General features: G+C 28.6%; 1 protein-coding gene and 1 non-coding gene across 2 annotated transcripts; one reads left to right on the forward strand and one right to left on the reverse strand.

The window, feature by feature from the left end:
- Positions 1-5,594: 5,594 nt before the first annotated feature.
- Positions 5,595-6,801, reverse strand: LOC124832660 (protein S40-7-like). The gene has a single exon (XM_047306920.2). It carries the CDS (start codon positions 6,455-6,457, stop codon positions 5,822-5,824), a length of 636 nt encoding a protein of 211 aa, XP_047162876.1. The 5' UTR covers positions 6,458-6,801; the 3' UTR covers positions 5,595-5,821.
- A 5,751-nt stretch (positions 6,802-12,552) lies between these two features.
- Positions 12,553-12,632, forward strand: TRNAL-UAG (transfer RNA leucine (anticodon UAG)). Its single transcript has one exon. It is a non-coding gene; the product is annotated as a tRNA-Leu (tRNA).
- The last annotated feature ends 1,055 nt before the right edge of the window (positions 12,633-13,687 follow it).

Genomic DNA, 13,687 nt, shown 5'->3' on the forward strand with positions numbered 1-13,687 from the left:
AGAAATTAGGATTTAAAAATTCAAATTCGTCAGTGACCTTTCACCCAAAAAATGTTAGGAATATGATTTTTCAGGAACGAAGCTGGGGAACTTAAAGTAGTGACTTTCCATGAGTAGAATTCAGCTATTTGGAGGTCAAATTTAAATCAATTTTTTTTTCTATAAAAAAATGACTTGGGAAAATATATCTAAAATTAATAAATTACAAACATTGAATTAAAATATTAATTTAACTGCATTATATAATAGAAGAGTTGTGTTAAAATTGATGAATTAATAAATTTTGTATTAATTTAAATACTACTTAAATTTAATATCACTATTTATTTGAACTTATGCTAATATGAAGTTAATTACTGTAAAATATTCATTTTAAAAACTGTCCTTAATTTAGTGTTTTCTCCTTTATGTTATTTTGTTTTTAATTTAATAATCATGATTTTTTAATTTAACTTCTACGAATAAATTAATACTGATGATTTGAAAATCTCAATTTAGCAACTTATGAAATCTAGATTTCTTACTAAAAGTTTTCACAAACATGCAAGTATAATGGGATTGGAGTATGCAAGTATAAACATGATATATATATATATATATATATATATAATATATGAATTTAAATACAAAATAAGTTGTAAAGTTGCTTAAGTATCAAAGTATTGTTCCTATCATTACAAATCTAATCACACTATAAACATATATTTTAACAATCTTCAAGCATCATTATTAGATTTTACGTTTTCTCCATATTATTAATACAATCAATAAAATCCTTAATTTAATTTTCTCAATGTTACGGGCAGTTCACAAAATTGTGCTCAAAATTTATAAACTCATAAATGATATCTTTAGTCTTAGTTACATAAATACTAAAATAAAAATCAAGAGAAAAAAAAAACAATCTTAGCATATATAAGAGGAAAAATATTTGTTAACACCGCCTTTTTCTTTATCTACATTCAACACTTTCTTTTTATAATAAAATAAAAATATTATAAGTAATAAAGATAAAAATATTATAATAAAATAAAAATTTATAAAATTGTAAGTTGAGAGCGTAGAATAAAAATGAACATGCCAGAATATTTATTTAAGAGAACAACCTAATGGCTCCCTCAAGAACTTCCCTTTAGATATTTATTTATTTCAGTTTTGAGGCACCATTTACAAGCTTGATTCTATTAATAGCTTGTTAGATTCAATGACATAAATAGATCATTATCAAACTAAGATTTAAAAAAAAAAACTCTAAATCCTTAAAATAAAGCTTAAGAAAAAGAATATTTTAACCAACTACTTTAATAAAGCTTAAATAAAAAATATTTAAAATTTTTATAAAACTAAAATTTATTAACAATAATAATAATAAAATGTTTAAATTAAAGAAATATATTTTCAAATAATAGATTTATTAATAATGAACTTAAATTAATAATAATATATTTTAAATTAGTTATTCATTTTCACCCAATTTATTAATCTCATTCTAAAATCACTCTTATATATGTATCTTGTCATAATCCATTTAAAATCCACTAAAAACTCATTTGAGTGGAAGCCAAATGTCAAGGAAGAGAGCTGGAAATCAGAGAGTGGAAAACAGGTGGTAGTAGGAGGTTGGCCGTTAACTAATGATGGTAGGAGTAAAATTCCGGGTTTTCAAAAGTTCACGCCACTTCTGCATGCACCCTTCTTCCACAAAGTTCTGAACTTTCATTTTCTCCTCTTTCTCTCTAAGATTTCTTCATCCTCCCTCTACAAAATCTTACTCTTTTCTTCCTCCATCATCAAACAAACCACACCTGAGTACTCCCGGCGTCGAGGGCGTTCGTTTGAACCGATCAGTTTTTGATTCCGAGCTGGTAAGTTCATCTCTCCCTCAGCCGTGTGTTTTCTGTCGCATGCAAACCCAGATTTTTGGTTGCATGAGTTGATCTTCTCATTCACAGTATTTATGGTCTTGTGTTTGATTTAGTTTCTTAAGGCGTGACTGTAGAACGCTAAGGTCTCTGGTAGAGGCAAACCATATGTTGCATTTGTGAACGTTCGGTTACGCTTAGAGGTAAGGAAAGCTTATATAATTTGATTTAGATTCTTGCTTTGTATGGATGCATGTTCATTGATATGAAATATGGTTGTTACTGCATTGTTGGTTGTATGAGTATACGAATCTAAGAGATGAGAAACTGGAATGATATTGTGTTGATGATGAAATATTGTATGTTGTTTAAAAGTATTGATGATTAATGAAAGCGATGAAATGGGTAGGGATGTTGTCGAGAGTCAGTATTGACCATTCAGTTATACTTGAGTATTCGGTCTTGGACCAAGCGTTCGTTTCAGTAACGTTTGTTCTTCATAAGTGTTTGGTATTAGACCAATGCTCGTTCGATATAATGTTCGGTTTTCTTGTGGACTCGGTTGGAACTGTATTCTTTCATTTGGAGAGAATTCTAGTTGAGGACGAGCGTCTTCGTTTTGTAATATTCGTACATGAGCGTTCGACCAAGGGTAGTCGTTCCTTGGTATTTGGTTATAAACTTCAGTATATCTATAAGCATTTGTATATTTCGTTCGATCTTGAACACTAGTTAAATGATATCTTATATGTATTAAGCCTTTATTCTATAAGTTTAGTAGTGCTCGGTCTTACCCCAAACGCTCGTACTAAGTAGTGCTCGGTCTTACACCAAGCGCTCGTACTAAATAGTGCTCGGTCTTACACCAAGTACTCGTACTAAGTGTTGCTCGGTCTTAAACCAAGCGCCCGACCTTGATTCAGTAATATGATTTTTAAAATAAGAGCATTCGGCCAAACTCAACAGCGTTCGGTCTCTACAGTGCTCGGTCTTCGACTAGTACTCGTTCTCCTTGATGTTAAACTCATTAACAAAGCTAAGTATTTATATCGTTCGGTTTCTTCATATAATTACGTCCGTTATTATTATTTGATGTCCTACAGTATCAGTTTCTAATGGTGTTCGCCCTAGAGTGTTAGCACTAGGTCTAGGCTTTACGGTGTTCGGTTTGAACTATCAAGAGTTAGTTGATTAAATTGGCTCACTTGGTAAATAACATTCGATTCTATTAGCCTCTGAGAACTATTATTATATTCGGTCCCTTTCACAATAAGTGAGTAACTCTCTCGATTTGATCTGTTTTGAGTTGGAGACATCCCGGTCTCACTTCAAGTGTTCGGTCTTGTTCTGGATTAAAAACTAACGTTCGGTATTTGGTATCCTACGAGATCTTTATTCAAATTGGTTCATTTGAGGTTTTAATAATGAAAGATGATGGAATATGATATGAATGAAATGACTTTGGTTATGAAAGAGTGTTTCGGAGAGGAATATCTCATGATTTGATATTGGAATGGTAAAGTATGAATGTGGTCAGACTAAGTTGTTGTTCATCCTGACATTCTAATGGTCACCGAGTCTCAAGTAGAGAATGGTGGCGCATGTGGTGAGAATAGCAGGAGGCCTGGTTGCGTATAGCTTGGGGTTCCAGCTATCGGACTAAACTCATGTGTAGACTTGGGTTTCCAGCTACAGTGAGGGATGAAGGGTTAACCTCGTGTGGCGGCTTGAGTTTCCAGCTATGGTAATTCTGATGGTTTTCCAGATTACCTTTCCACGAGTGCACGAATGTCGTAGCTACACAAAATTCATACAGTCCGGATAGTCAGAGTAAAAAGAACAGTCTTTGCATGCATTGTTATATGATTATGGTTGGGAAAAGTATGATTTTTGTACATGATGGTTTTTATTAGACTTGTGTGAAATATATGTTGATGTTTGAATTAAATTACATTAGCTTACCCTATTTCCTGTCATGTCATGTATTTTCGTTCATTCGTTCTTGTCATTGTGATGATTACCCTGTGGGTGGGAGCAGAAGGAAAGAGATTGCTGGAAGAAGCATTGGAAGAGACAGACGTAAAGGTCGAAACTTAGGACGCTCGGTCAGTTCTTAGCCTACTCTTTTGTAGGAGCGTTCGATCATTCGTTTACTTTATTTTTTGATTTGACCGTTCAGCATAGGAAGGGTTATAAGTCGTTCGTTCTATATTTGTAGTCATTTGTACAATTTTAACTCTTTGCTATTTTTGTAAGACCGTTCGGCCATAACCGTATTCCTATCTTTTGTAAAAACTAAGCTGTAATATTATTATATGTGATCTTTCTATTATATGATTTTACACTGTATTTTTGGGATGTTACATATCTCAGTAAATGAATATTTTTTATAAATTTTATATTGATATAATTTAAAAAAATATTTTTTAAAACAATATTTAAAAATAGTCATAATTTGGCATTGGGGAGACTAATTTTGGACTTGAAGAATTGCTTGGGTTTTGGTAGGTATATTGTGAATAGGTTGCTTTTTATACATTTTTTTCAAAGAAAAGAGAAAAAATTTAGGAGAAAAAGATTAAAAAGGTTTTTTTGAAAAGAAAAGATTTTCTTGGTTTTTAAACTTGTATCAGAAAACAATTCCTGTAGATACCTAAATTAAATCACAATGCTTAAAGTAAGTGCAAATATATTACTAATTTAGATTTCGGTATTATCCAAATCTAAATATACCTTTCTCACACTAAACTAATTTAAGTATCTTTCTGCAAGCACCTATTGATCCATTTTAATCCAGCTTTCAACCATTTGATTATCACGGGAGCAGTATAATAAATTCAATCTTGTGAAACACCATTCTACTTTTCTGTAAAACAACACAACGTTTAGATGAATTGATGTTGAAACTTTTGTCCAACTTGCTTCCTTGGTTGAAGAAGAAATAAAACATTTTAGATTATGAAAACGATTTGTCCATTTTCCCTGACTGGTAATACCACTTCAACAAGCAACTTCCAAACTTCCCGTGGCCACGAATAGATGTACTTGCCCACAACTTTGTCTCATGTGGGCCAAACAATGGATTTCACCTGAGCAAAATTCATCATCTACCCAACACAAGTCAATGAACCAAATCTTTAACTTGTATATACTCCAACCAATGCCTATATTCTATAGTAATCAGCATTTTACCCAACCAATTTCCCTACATGACAGACATCTCTATGGTACGATATTAGGCTGAAAGCAGAGTGAGAAACAGAACATGCAGAAACATGGAATGTCACTAATAAATCAGAACTGTTCCATATCAGAAAATTACAAACCTAATAAGTCGCATTTAGATCTAACAACCAGTAATCATGGTTCTTTATTAAGCTCAATAAGAATCTAATTCTGGTGTAAGATTCATAATGAAACATGTTAACACGAATACGGACAACAATCTCACCAACTCTCCAAGCTTTTCAAAGCACAATCATTGTACTTCCCCTCCTTTCAAAGCAAGTGAATAATGCTTACAATCACATGAAAAGCACCAATTATCTGATGAGTATTCACTCCATTCATCAACACAGGATTGTTTCATTTATTTATCTCCAGAGACTAAACTTTCAGAGTCGGTGCAAATGAAGTAGGATAAAAACAGGGAACATTAAAGTTTAGCCATTTAAATGTTCCAACAAAATCGAAGCCAAAACCGTTCATCCAATACAAAAATGGAGAGAGGAGAGAAAAAGAAAAAAAAAAGATAGACTTTATCCAAGTTTGGTCCATCAACTAACATGTTTCCAGATTCTATACCAAGCACAGAGCAAAAAGAGCATCCGAAAACGAAGTTACGTGGAGCGAAACTATCACTTTCATGGATAGTGCAGAGAAGCTATCAAAATTTAACTTCCCCACCTCAACGGGAGAGAGAAAGAGATAGAAATGGAAAGTAAGTAAAATTAAATTAATCAATCAAGAAAACCGGTTTGGCGCAAAACGGCGTTTCTAACCTGACGGAGATCCCTCCCTTTGAGGGTTCTCCCAACTCCTTCCAACACCGAAAAAGTGGTTTTGGGCGAAACGCCAGAGCCTCTCGCCACAATTTCGTGCGGCGGCAGCATCTCCTCGTCATCATCGTCGTCATCGATCACGCGCGCGAATTCGTCGGCGTTGCGGCGCTTGGAGGCGCCGGCCGCAATCAGAATAGGAACCTTGACGGGCGCCGATTGCTGGAACTTTCTAGAAGGTGCGGACTGCGCAAGGTAGTCGGAGGCCGGCGGCCTCGGCAGCGACGGAATCGTCATGCGCGAGGAGGTTTGAACAGGGGACTTGCCGCGGAACACGCCGCCACGGGAATCCGGCTCCGTGAGCACGACGAGGATTCCGGAATCGACGGGGCGATCGAAGTTACGGAGGCGAGGCTTGGGCGAGGGCGCGTGGTGTTGGGGTTCCGATTCAGGGGAATCGGCCGCCCAGAAAAGCTCGGCTTCGCTGAGCTCATCGGCAGGGGAGGGGGGTGCAGCAGCGGTGGCGGGGTAGCGACCGAGGAGGCGGTGGGAGGATGAGGAGGAGGATCGGCGGTGGAAGGAGGGTGTGGGGTCCATTAGTTGTTATTTTTTTTTTGTTTGGTGTGGGGATAGGAAAGAGTGGAAGAGTGAAAGAGAGGAGTGAATGTGAATGGGAAAGAAAATGAGAGGGTGATGTGGCGGAGGGTCGCAGAGTGGTAAATAAAACCAAAAGAATGAGAAAATGTTAAACCTCTTTTTCTGTGGGACCCGCTTTCAACCATGACGTGGCAAAGTTGCTAATAAACGGGTTTCAGTTTTCTCCTCTTTGTCCAGTCATAGCCTGGAAGTCCTCATACAGATCTTGAAAACCAGAATTCAAATTCAAGCCACGCATTCAATCCAAACACCAAGGTCCACTTACCACTTCAAACAAGGTACACTTAACTTTTAAAAAAAATTCATTTATTTATTTTTTTTACTTTTTTTCTGTATTTTTCTATATGTTTAAGTGTGACTTTCATTTAAATAAGTTAAATTTCGTTTAATATTTTTTTCCAAAAATTACTCTTACTTCTACTTTATTTCCATGTATATATTTTTTCTTCTTCTAAATATTCAAATAAACTTTTTATCAATTTATTTACTTTACCTAATTACTGACGATCTCTGACATGCATAAATAGACTCTCCAGACCTGATTTTTCTTTTCTTTTTTTTATTTCTTTATTTATTTTTAATTAAGTTACATTGATTGTTTAGTTTTAATTTAATAAAATTGATGAATTTGTTTAATAACTAATATGTTTAGTATGATTTTATGTATAGAGTAATTGATTAATATTTAATTTTTTTTAAAGACTAGGAGTTTTAATTAATAATTATTAATATTTAATTTGATTCTTTTAATATTATTAGAATAATAATAACAGACCATCACCTTAAAAGTATGCTAACATAAAAATAATAAATTTATTTTAAATATGAAAGGTTACCTTTTAAAATAAGTTTGAAAAAGTTTATTTAAATTAATATATAGCGAATTGTAATTTTTTTCCGAACCTACTCAAACGCCAAAAGATTATTCCAATGACCATGTGTTAAAATATTTATATTAAATTTATTTAAATATAAATTAATAAATATAATAATTTAATTTAAAACAATATTAGATATTATATTAGTCTAATGTTTCAATTTAATTTAAATTAAATATTGCAATAATTTAGAATAAATAATGTAATACAAAGTAATATTAAATGTTGTTCTTAATTTTATTTGGAAAAAAATCATTAGTATTAATAATGACATATAAAAAATTATTTTATATAAAATAAATTTGAGTGATTATGTTAATATTAATTAATATTTAAGGGAAATGTATTTATTAATAAATATTTATTTACTTTATTTCTAATAATATAAAATTTTAATTGGTAGTATGAGTAAATTTTGTAGTTTATTGTTTGTAATGAAGGAACTTATAGATTAAAAAATTAAGTAATTTTTCATTAATAATTGAAATTTAAGTGTATTACACCCAAATATTATATTAAACAAAAATCAAACAAAACTTTTTTAATATTTTTATTTTTATTTGTTTATATTTTTATTTATCTTTTATTTTAATGTATATGTATTTAATTTAATATTGTTAGCAAAGTTTCTGTTTTTGTTTTGATTAAGAATTTATTTTAAAACTATTTAAGATTAGTAAAAGAATACTTGATTTTTAAGTTATTTATTAGTAGAAGTGAATTCAATAACATTGTATTTATTTCTTTCTTAAAACCTAGTGGGATATTTTTATCAATTTTTTCAACGAAAATTACGTAAGTTGTGCAAAAGTTTGTAATTTGAGTTTTGTAGTGAGAAAAATCTTCAACATAGCCACAACAAAAACCATACCACCTTCATCCCCTTCATTTATACATATATTTTATAATCGTTCACCTGACCAAAATCCTATAAATATATTTTTTTTATCCTTCACCTTATCAAAACCCAAATATAATGACTCAAATAATCATCAAACAATTATCCACTATCTAATAATGTCATCACTAACACCAACATAGGATATTCATAACACTTACATAGGATATCCAAAAGAAGAGTATGAGTTCATAAATGATATACTAAATGTCTTCCCAAAACTTAATGGGTTATTAGGAAAAAATCCACATAAACACTTAAAAACAATATCATATCTCAGTAAAACATGTTTTTCTAGAATTTGTTGATGTTGATCTGGTTTTGAAACTTGAAACAAATTATTTTTACATTTTTTAATGAACCAATTAACTTCAGTTATATCAATAAACATTTTAATATCAAAAGATATTTATATAACTAAGTATATCATATTTTATTACACAAACTCAACATATCCATTTATCATAAATCTTATTTAAATCAATATTTTAAACAAAAAATTTAATTAAAATTTTAAAATTAAACCTTTAACTATTGCATGAATATGCACTCATTTTACTTTTCTTTGTTCGAGTAATAAATATAATTTATTTTACAAATATATCCTTTATTCATTGTGACTTTATATAAATATTTTGACAAAAGCTAATTAGTGTACTAAAAACATTACTTAAGACATAAATAATGATCCTTAATTCTCTACATTTAATGTTAAAATAAAGAATAATTAACTTCACTGATTAAAATAATATAAATTAATATAACAAATTCTCTAGAAACAAAAATATTATTTTTTTTCTTTTATACCCTATTTTCTAAACATAAAACAGATACTTTATAATTTCAATAGTCTACACAGTCGTCTTTATGTCCAGTACTTTAAAAATTTCACACAATTTGCTTTTCGGAAGTTTAAAGAGGAGTTTGAAAGATGCATCCAATATTCAATTCTTGATATTCTTGATGAAAATAGTAATGTAAATGTGTTGCAATATTATAAAGATGCAAATAGTAAGAAACATAAGGTATTTTGGGATGGTAAAATAGTTGGTTTGTGGTTGTAAGCATTTTGAGTTTTGGGAAAATTATGTCATCATATTCTCAGCAATTTTATTCATAAAGATTGCCATGTCCCTTACAACTACTTGCCATCACAATAGCAACGTTCAAGTACAACAGACTGTTGTTGAGGAATAAGTAACAATGAAAAATTGTTGAGAATGAAATTGCGGCAGTTTAAAATAATGTTTGTTTGTTTAATACATGAAAAATTGTTAATTTAACAGGAATGTTGCAAAAGGTTATCAAGAAATCAGAATGAAATATCAAATTCCTATTTTATTTGTTTTTTTTTTAAATGTTAAATGTTTAACATTTTATTACTTTCGTTAATACACTCAGTTGCTTATTTCTTTTTGTTGATTTATATGTTAATTTAAGCTTTTTTTACATTCAATTATATTTTAATTTTTAGCAACATTAAAATAAAAGAAGAATTAAAAAAACAGAGAAATTGCACAAACATTAAAAGTATTTTATTATTTAATTATGTTTTAACTTTTTTGTATGTATCAAATAAATTATCAATTACAATTGTATAATACTTATGAAAATTTTTATCCTCTAAATAAAGTTAAATTACATTAATAATTATTGAAATCATAATTCACTTAATATCATAGTTAATTATAAAAGTTTGTAAAATTTAATTATTAATAATTATTCTTAACCACTGATTGAGAGATCCTAAATATTTTATACAGACAATCAATCTATTTATGTCCCATGTTTTTCAGAAAACATAATTTATTGGAAGTTGTTTCCTAACCACTTATCAGAACATTTGGAACACATCAAATAATTTTTAGATAAATTGATTTATGAATAAAATTCCAAACCTAACTTGAAGTGGACATCAATATTTTATTTCAGTGACTTCTTTCTAGTCACAATCTAAAAAGTCTGTGACCTTTTGAATCACGTTAATAAGGTGCATGAAGAGTAACATTTCTGTCAGTAAAATATTTTTGTGGTAAAAATTATTTTAAAATATTAAATTTAAAAAATATATTAAATAATTAAAATAATATTTTTTTAAAATTATTATTATTATTGTTAATATTATTATTATTATTATTAAATAACTAATATTCCTATTCTACAGTTGTAAATTAAAATTTATTAAATAACTAATATTCCTATTTTTCATACATTGAAAATTATTAAATTATAAATTATTAAATAACTAATGCTCTTATTCCCTTCACGTTGGAAATTATTAAATAGAATAATATTGTAAAATGTTTCCGCAAATCACCTTCCATCCACGAGATGGGATATTGAACTGATTCTGCAAATTCGTACTTTAATTTAATATCAAATATTTACAAAGGACACGTTATTTCTTTGCAAATATTTCTTTTTCAATCTCTTTGTAGTAAATCCTTTTAAACGAATAATAAAACCTAAAATTTTGAGTAACAGTGACACCTACGGTCATGAAAGTAAATTATTGTTTTGATGAAAGTCATGAGATTGTGGTTTTGAAAAACAAAAAGAAAACTGCCACGAGTGAGAATGTTAAAAATAGAAGACAAAATATTTCATCTACATTTTTTACAGTGTATCTGTATATGCGAATGTCCTATAAACCAGGACATAAAAGCAAGTGTGATGGGTGTTGGGTTCATTTGATTCGTGATCAAATGTAATAAATGTTATGTTTGAATATCTTTCGGACTTGAAGGCTGTGTCGTCCAATGTTTCCACATTCCTCTATGTTCGTATTTCGTATGTCCAGTTCTTCGTTCTCGTTACTCAATTTCCTCCTCGGCTCGCGGGAGGAGACTTGCGAAAGATTCTCCGATGTCAAAGTCAGTTGAGAGCAATGACATTTTTCTATCGAACAGTAATAAATGTGTAGTAAATGCAACGCTATGTGCTTGGGATTAGTGAAAAGTTAATCACGGCCCAAATTCAGCCCAATAGCTTTTAACCTCAACTTACCTTAAACATGGTTAATTAGTAGCACGGCCGACCGGTCTCCCAAAGTTTGGCTTTTTCAGCCAGCCAATCCCTACAGATGGTATGACCGGCCGACCTCATCACTGTTTATCCGGATGGCGAGGGACAATGTTGCGTGATCGCGGTCGCACGGACGTCCGGCTTGGTGTGCCGAACCCTCGATGATGAACCGAGGAGTAACATGTTTGGTCTATTGTGGACGTCCGGCCTATCTGACGTCCGGTCCCTACTGATACAAAATATATTTATAAGTCATTTAATCGTGTAATAAGTGTAAGAAAGGTAAAAATATATGAAATTGATTATGTAGCATTCCATGTATTATTGTGTGTGAAACAATGGTCCTTGCATTGATAAACCAATCCTAGCTCATGCATGTTATTCCATGTCCAAATCCACTATGCTTTGTCAAGTAATTATTATCAAATCATTACACATGTCAATTTTGTGAAGCTTCTCTTAATAGGTAGGGTAGGAGATTTCCCGAAATAGGTGAAAGTATAATATCACCTCATTAAATTCATATCATTCAATAGTTGTGAAACAATTTGTGGTGGTGCAAACTATCACAATTGGATATTTTTATAAATTAGGGTGCAAGTTAGTGTCTCAAATTTTATATGTGATAATCAATTTATTGTGTCATCTCACTAAATCTTGGTCTTTCAATTTACACTCCAATTAAACAAATAAAAGTTATATTGACCATAGATATAATATCTCAATTACAATTTAAATGAACAAAGTTTTCTACAAAGATTTATAGGAGAACAGAAAAATATTAAAATTAGTTCATATGTAAATTAACTTGCAAAAACTTTTACAAAAGTAACTTATTTGAATTAAATAATATATACATTATTCAGTTATATTTACACGTCTAAAAACATATAATTATCTTATTTTTAAACATTCTTTAAGTTTAAATACTTTTTATACCCTGAAAAATAGAAGGAGTCTTGGTCCTATAATTTTTTTTTAGTTTTTCATTATTTCAAGTTCATTATAAAAATATTAATGTTTTTTTTACCAACAAACTCACTCTTATGTAAAAAAACTACCCCTCTATCCAGTTCTCTTGATGAGCACAGCCAGCTTATCGAGCTACACACATAATACATTAATATTTGCAAAAGTGAAAAAATCGTCAGCCATTTTCAACTTCAAATTTCATTGTCAGTTTGGGGAAGCTATGTTTTGTGATTAAAATATTAATTTGAAAACTTTTAACATGAGACAGTTTGGCCGAGTGGTCTAAGGCGCCAGATTTAGGCTCTGGTCCGAAAGGGCGTGGGTTCAAATCCCACAGCTGTCAAAATTATGTTTTATTATTTTTTTCTCTTATAATATTATTTTTTAACTAAACTTCTACCCTAAACATTAAAATTTCACTTTTAACTTTTTGACATTTTATCATTAACTTACATCTTTAACTTTATAAAAAAATTTATTTTTAATTTTAATAAATATATTTTTATTTTCTTTTCTTTTTCTTGTTAAAAAATTCTACATCACCTTAATAATAATTAAATTTAAAATTCTAATATTATTTAATATAATTTTATATTTTAATAATTATTAAAATATAATTTATATTATAATAATAGTTATATTAAAAATATAAAAATAAAATAATTAAAATAAAAATAATAACAAAAAAATAAAATTATATTAAATAAAATATTTAATATATTCAAATATATTAAATTATATTAAAATATTAAATTAAAATATTAAATTAAATTAAATAATTATTAAAATTTAAATAATAAACAAAATTTTAAAACAATTATTTATCAAATAACAAATAAAATTTTATTAATAAAATATTTAAATATATTAAATTATATTAAAATATTAAATTAAATTAAATAATTATTCAAATTTATATATAAAATAAAATTTTAAAAACCATTCTTTATTATCTATATCCGATTAACAAATTTTTCAAAATTTTATTTTTTTAAAATTTTAATAATTATTAAATTTAATTTAATATTTTAATATAATTTAATATATTTAAATATATTTAAATATGATTTTAAGTATTATTTTTATTTTTATTTTATTCTTATTTTAGTTATTATTTTTCAATTTTCTTAATAAAACTATTTTAAAAATATAAATTATATTTTATTAATTATTAAAATATAAAAGTATAATAAATAATATTATAATTTTTATTTAAGTTTAATATTTATTAAATTTTAAATAAAAAGCAAAAGTATTAACATATTTTATAGATTTTAATATATAAATAAGTTTTTTAAAATTTTCATTTTTATTTAAAATTTAATAATTATTTAATTTATTTTAATATTTTATTATAATTTAATATATTTGAATATATTAAATCAAATTTATTATTAT

This window comes from Vigna umbellata, chromosome 9 (assembly GCF_029865625.1).
Source record: "Vigna umbellata cultivar VRB3 chromosome 9, Vumbellata_1.0, whole genome shotgun sequence".
In the NCBI taxonomy this organism is placed as follows: domain Eukaryota; kingdom Viridiplantae; phylum Streptophyta; class Magnoliopsida; order Fabales; family Fabaceae; genus Vigna; species Vigna umbellata.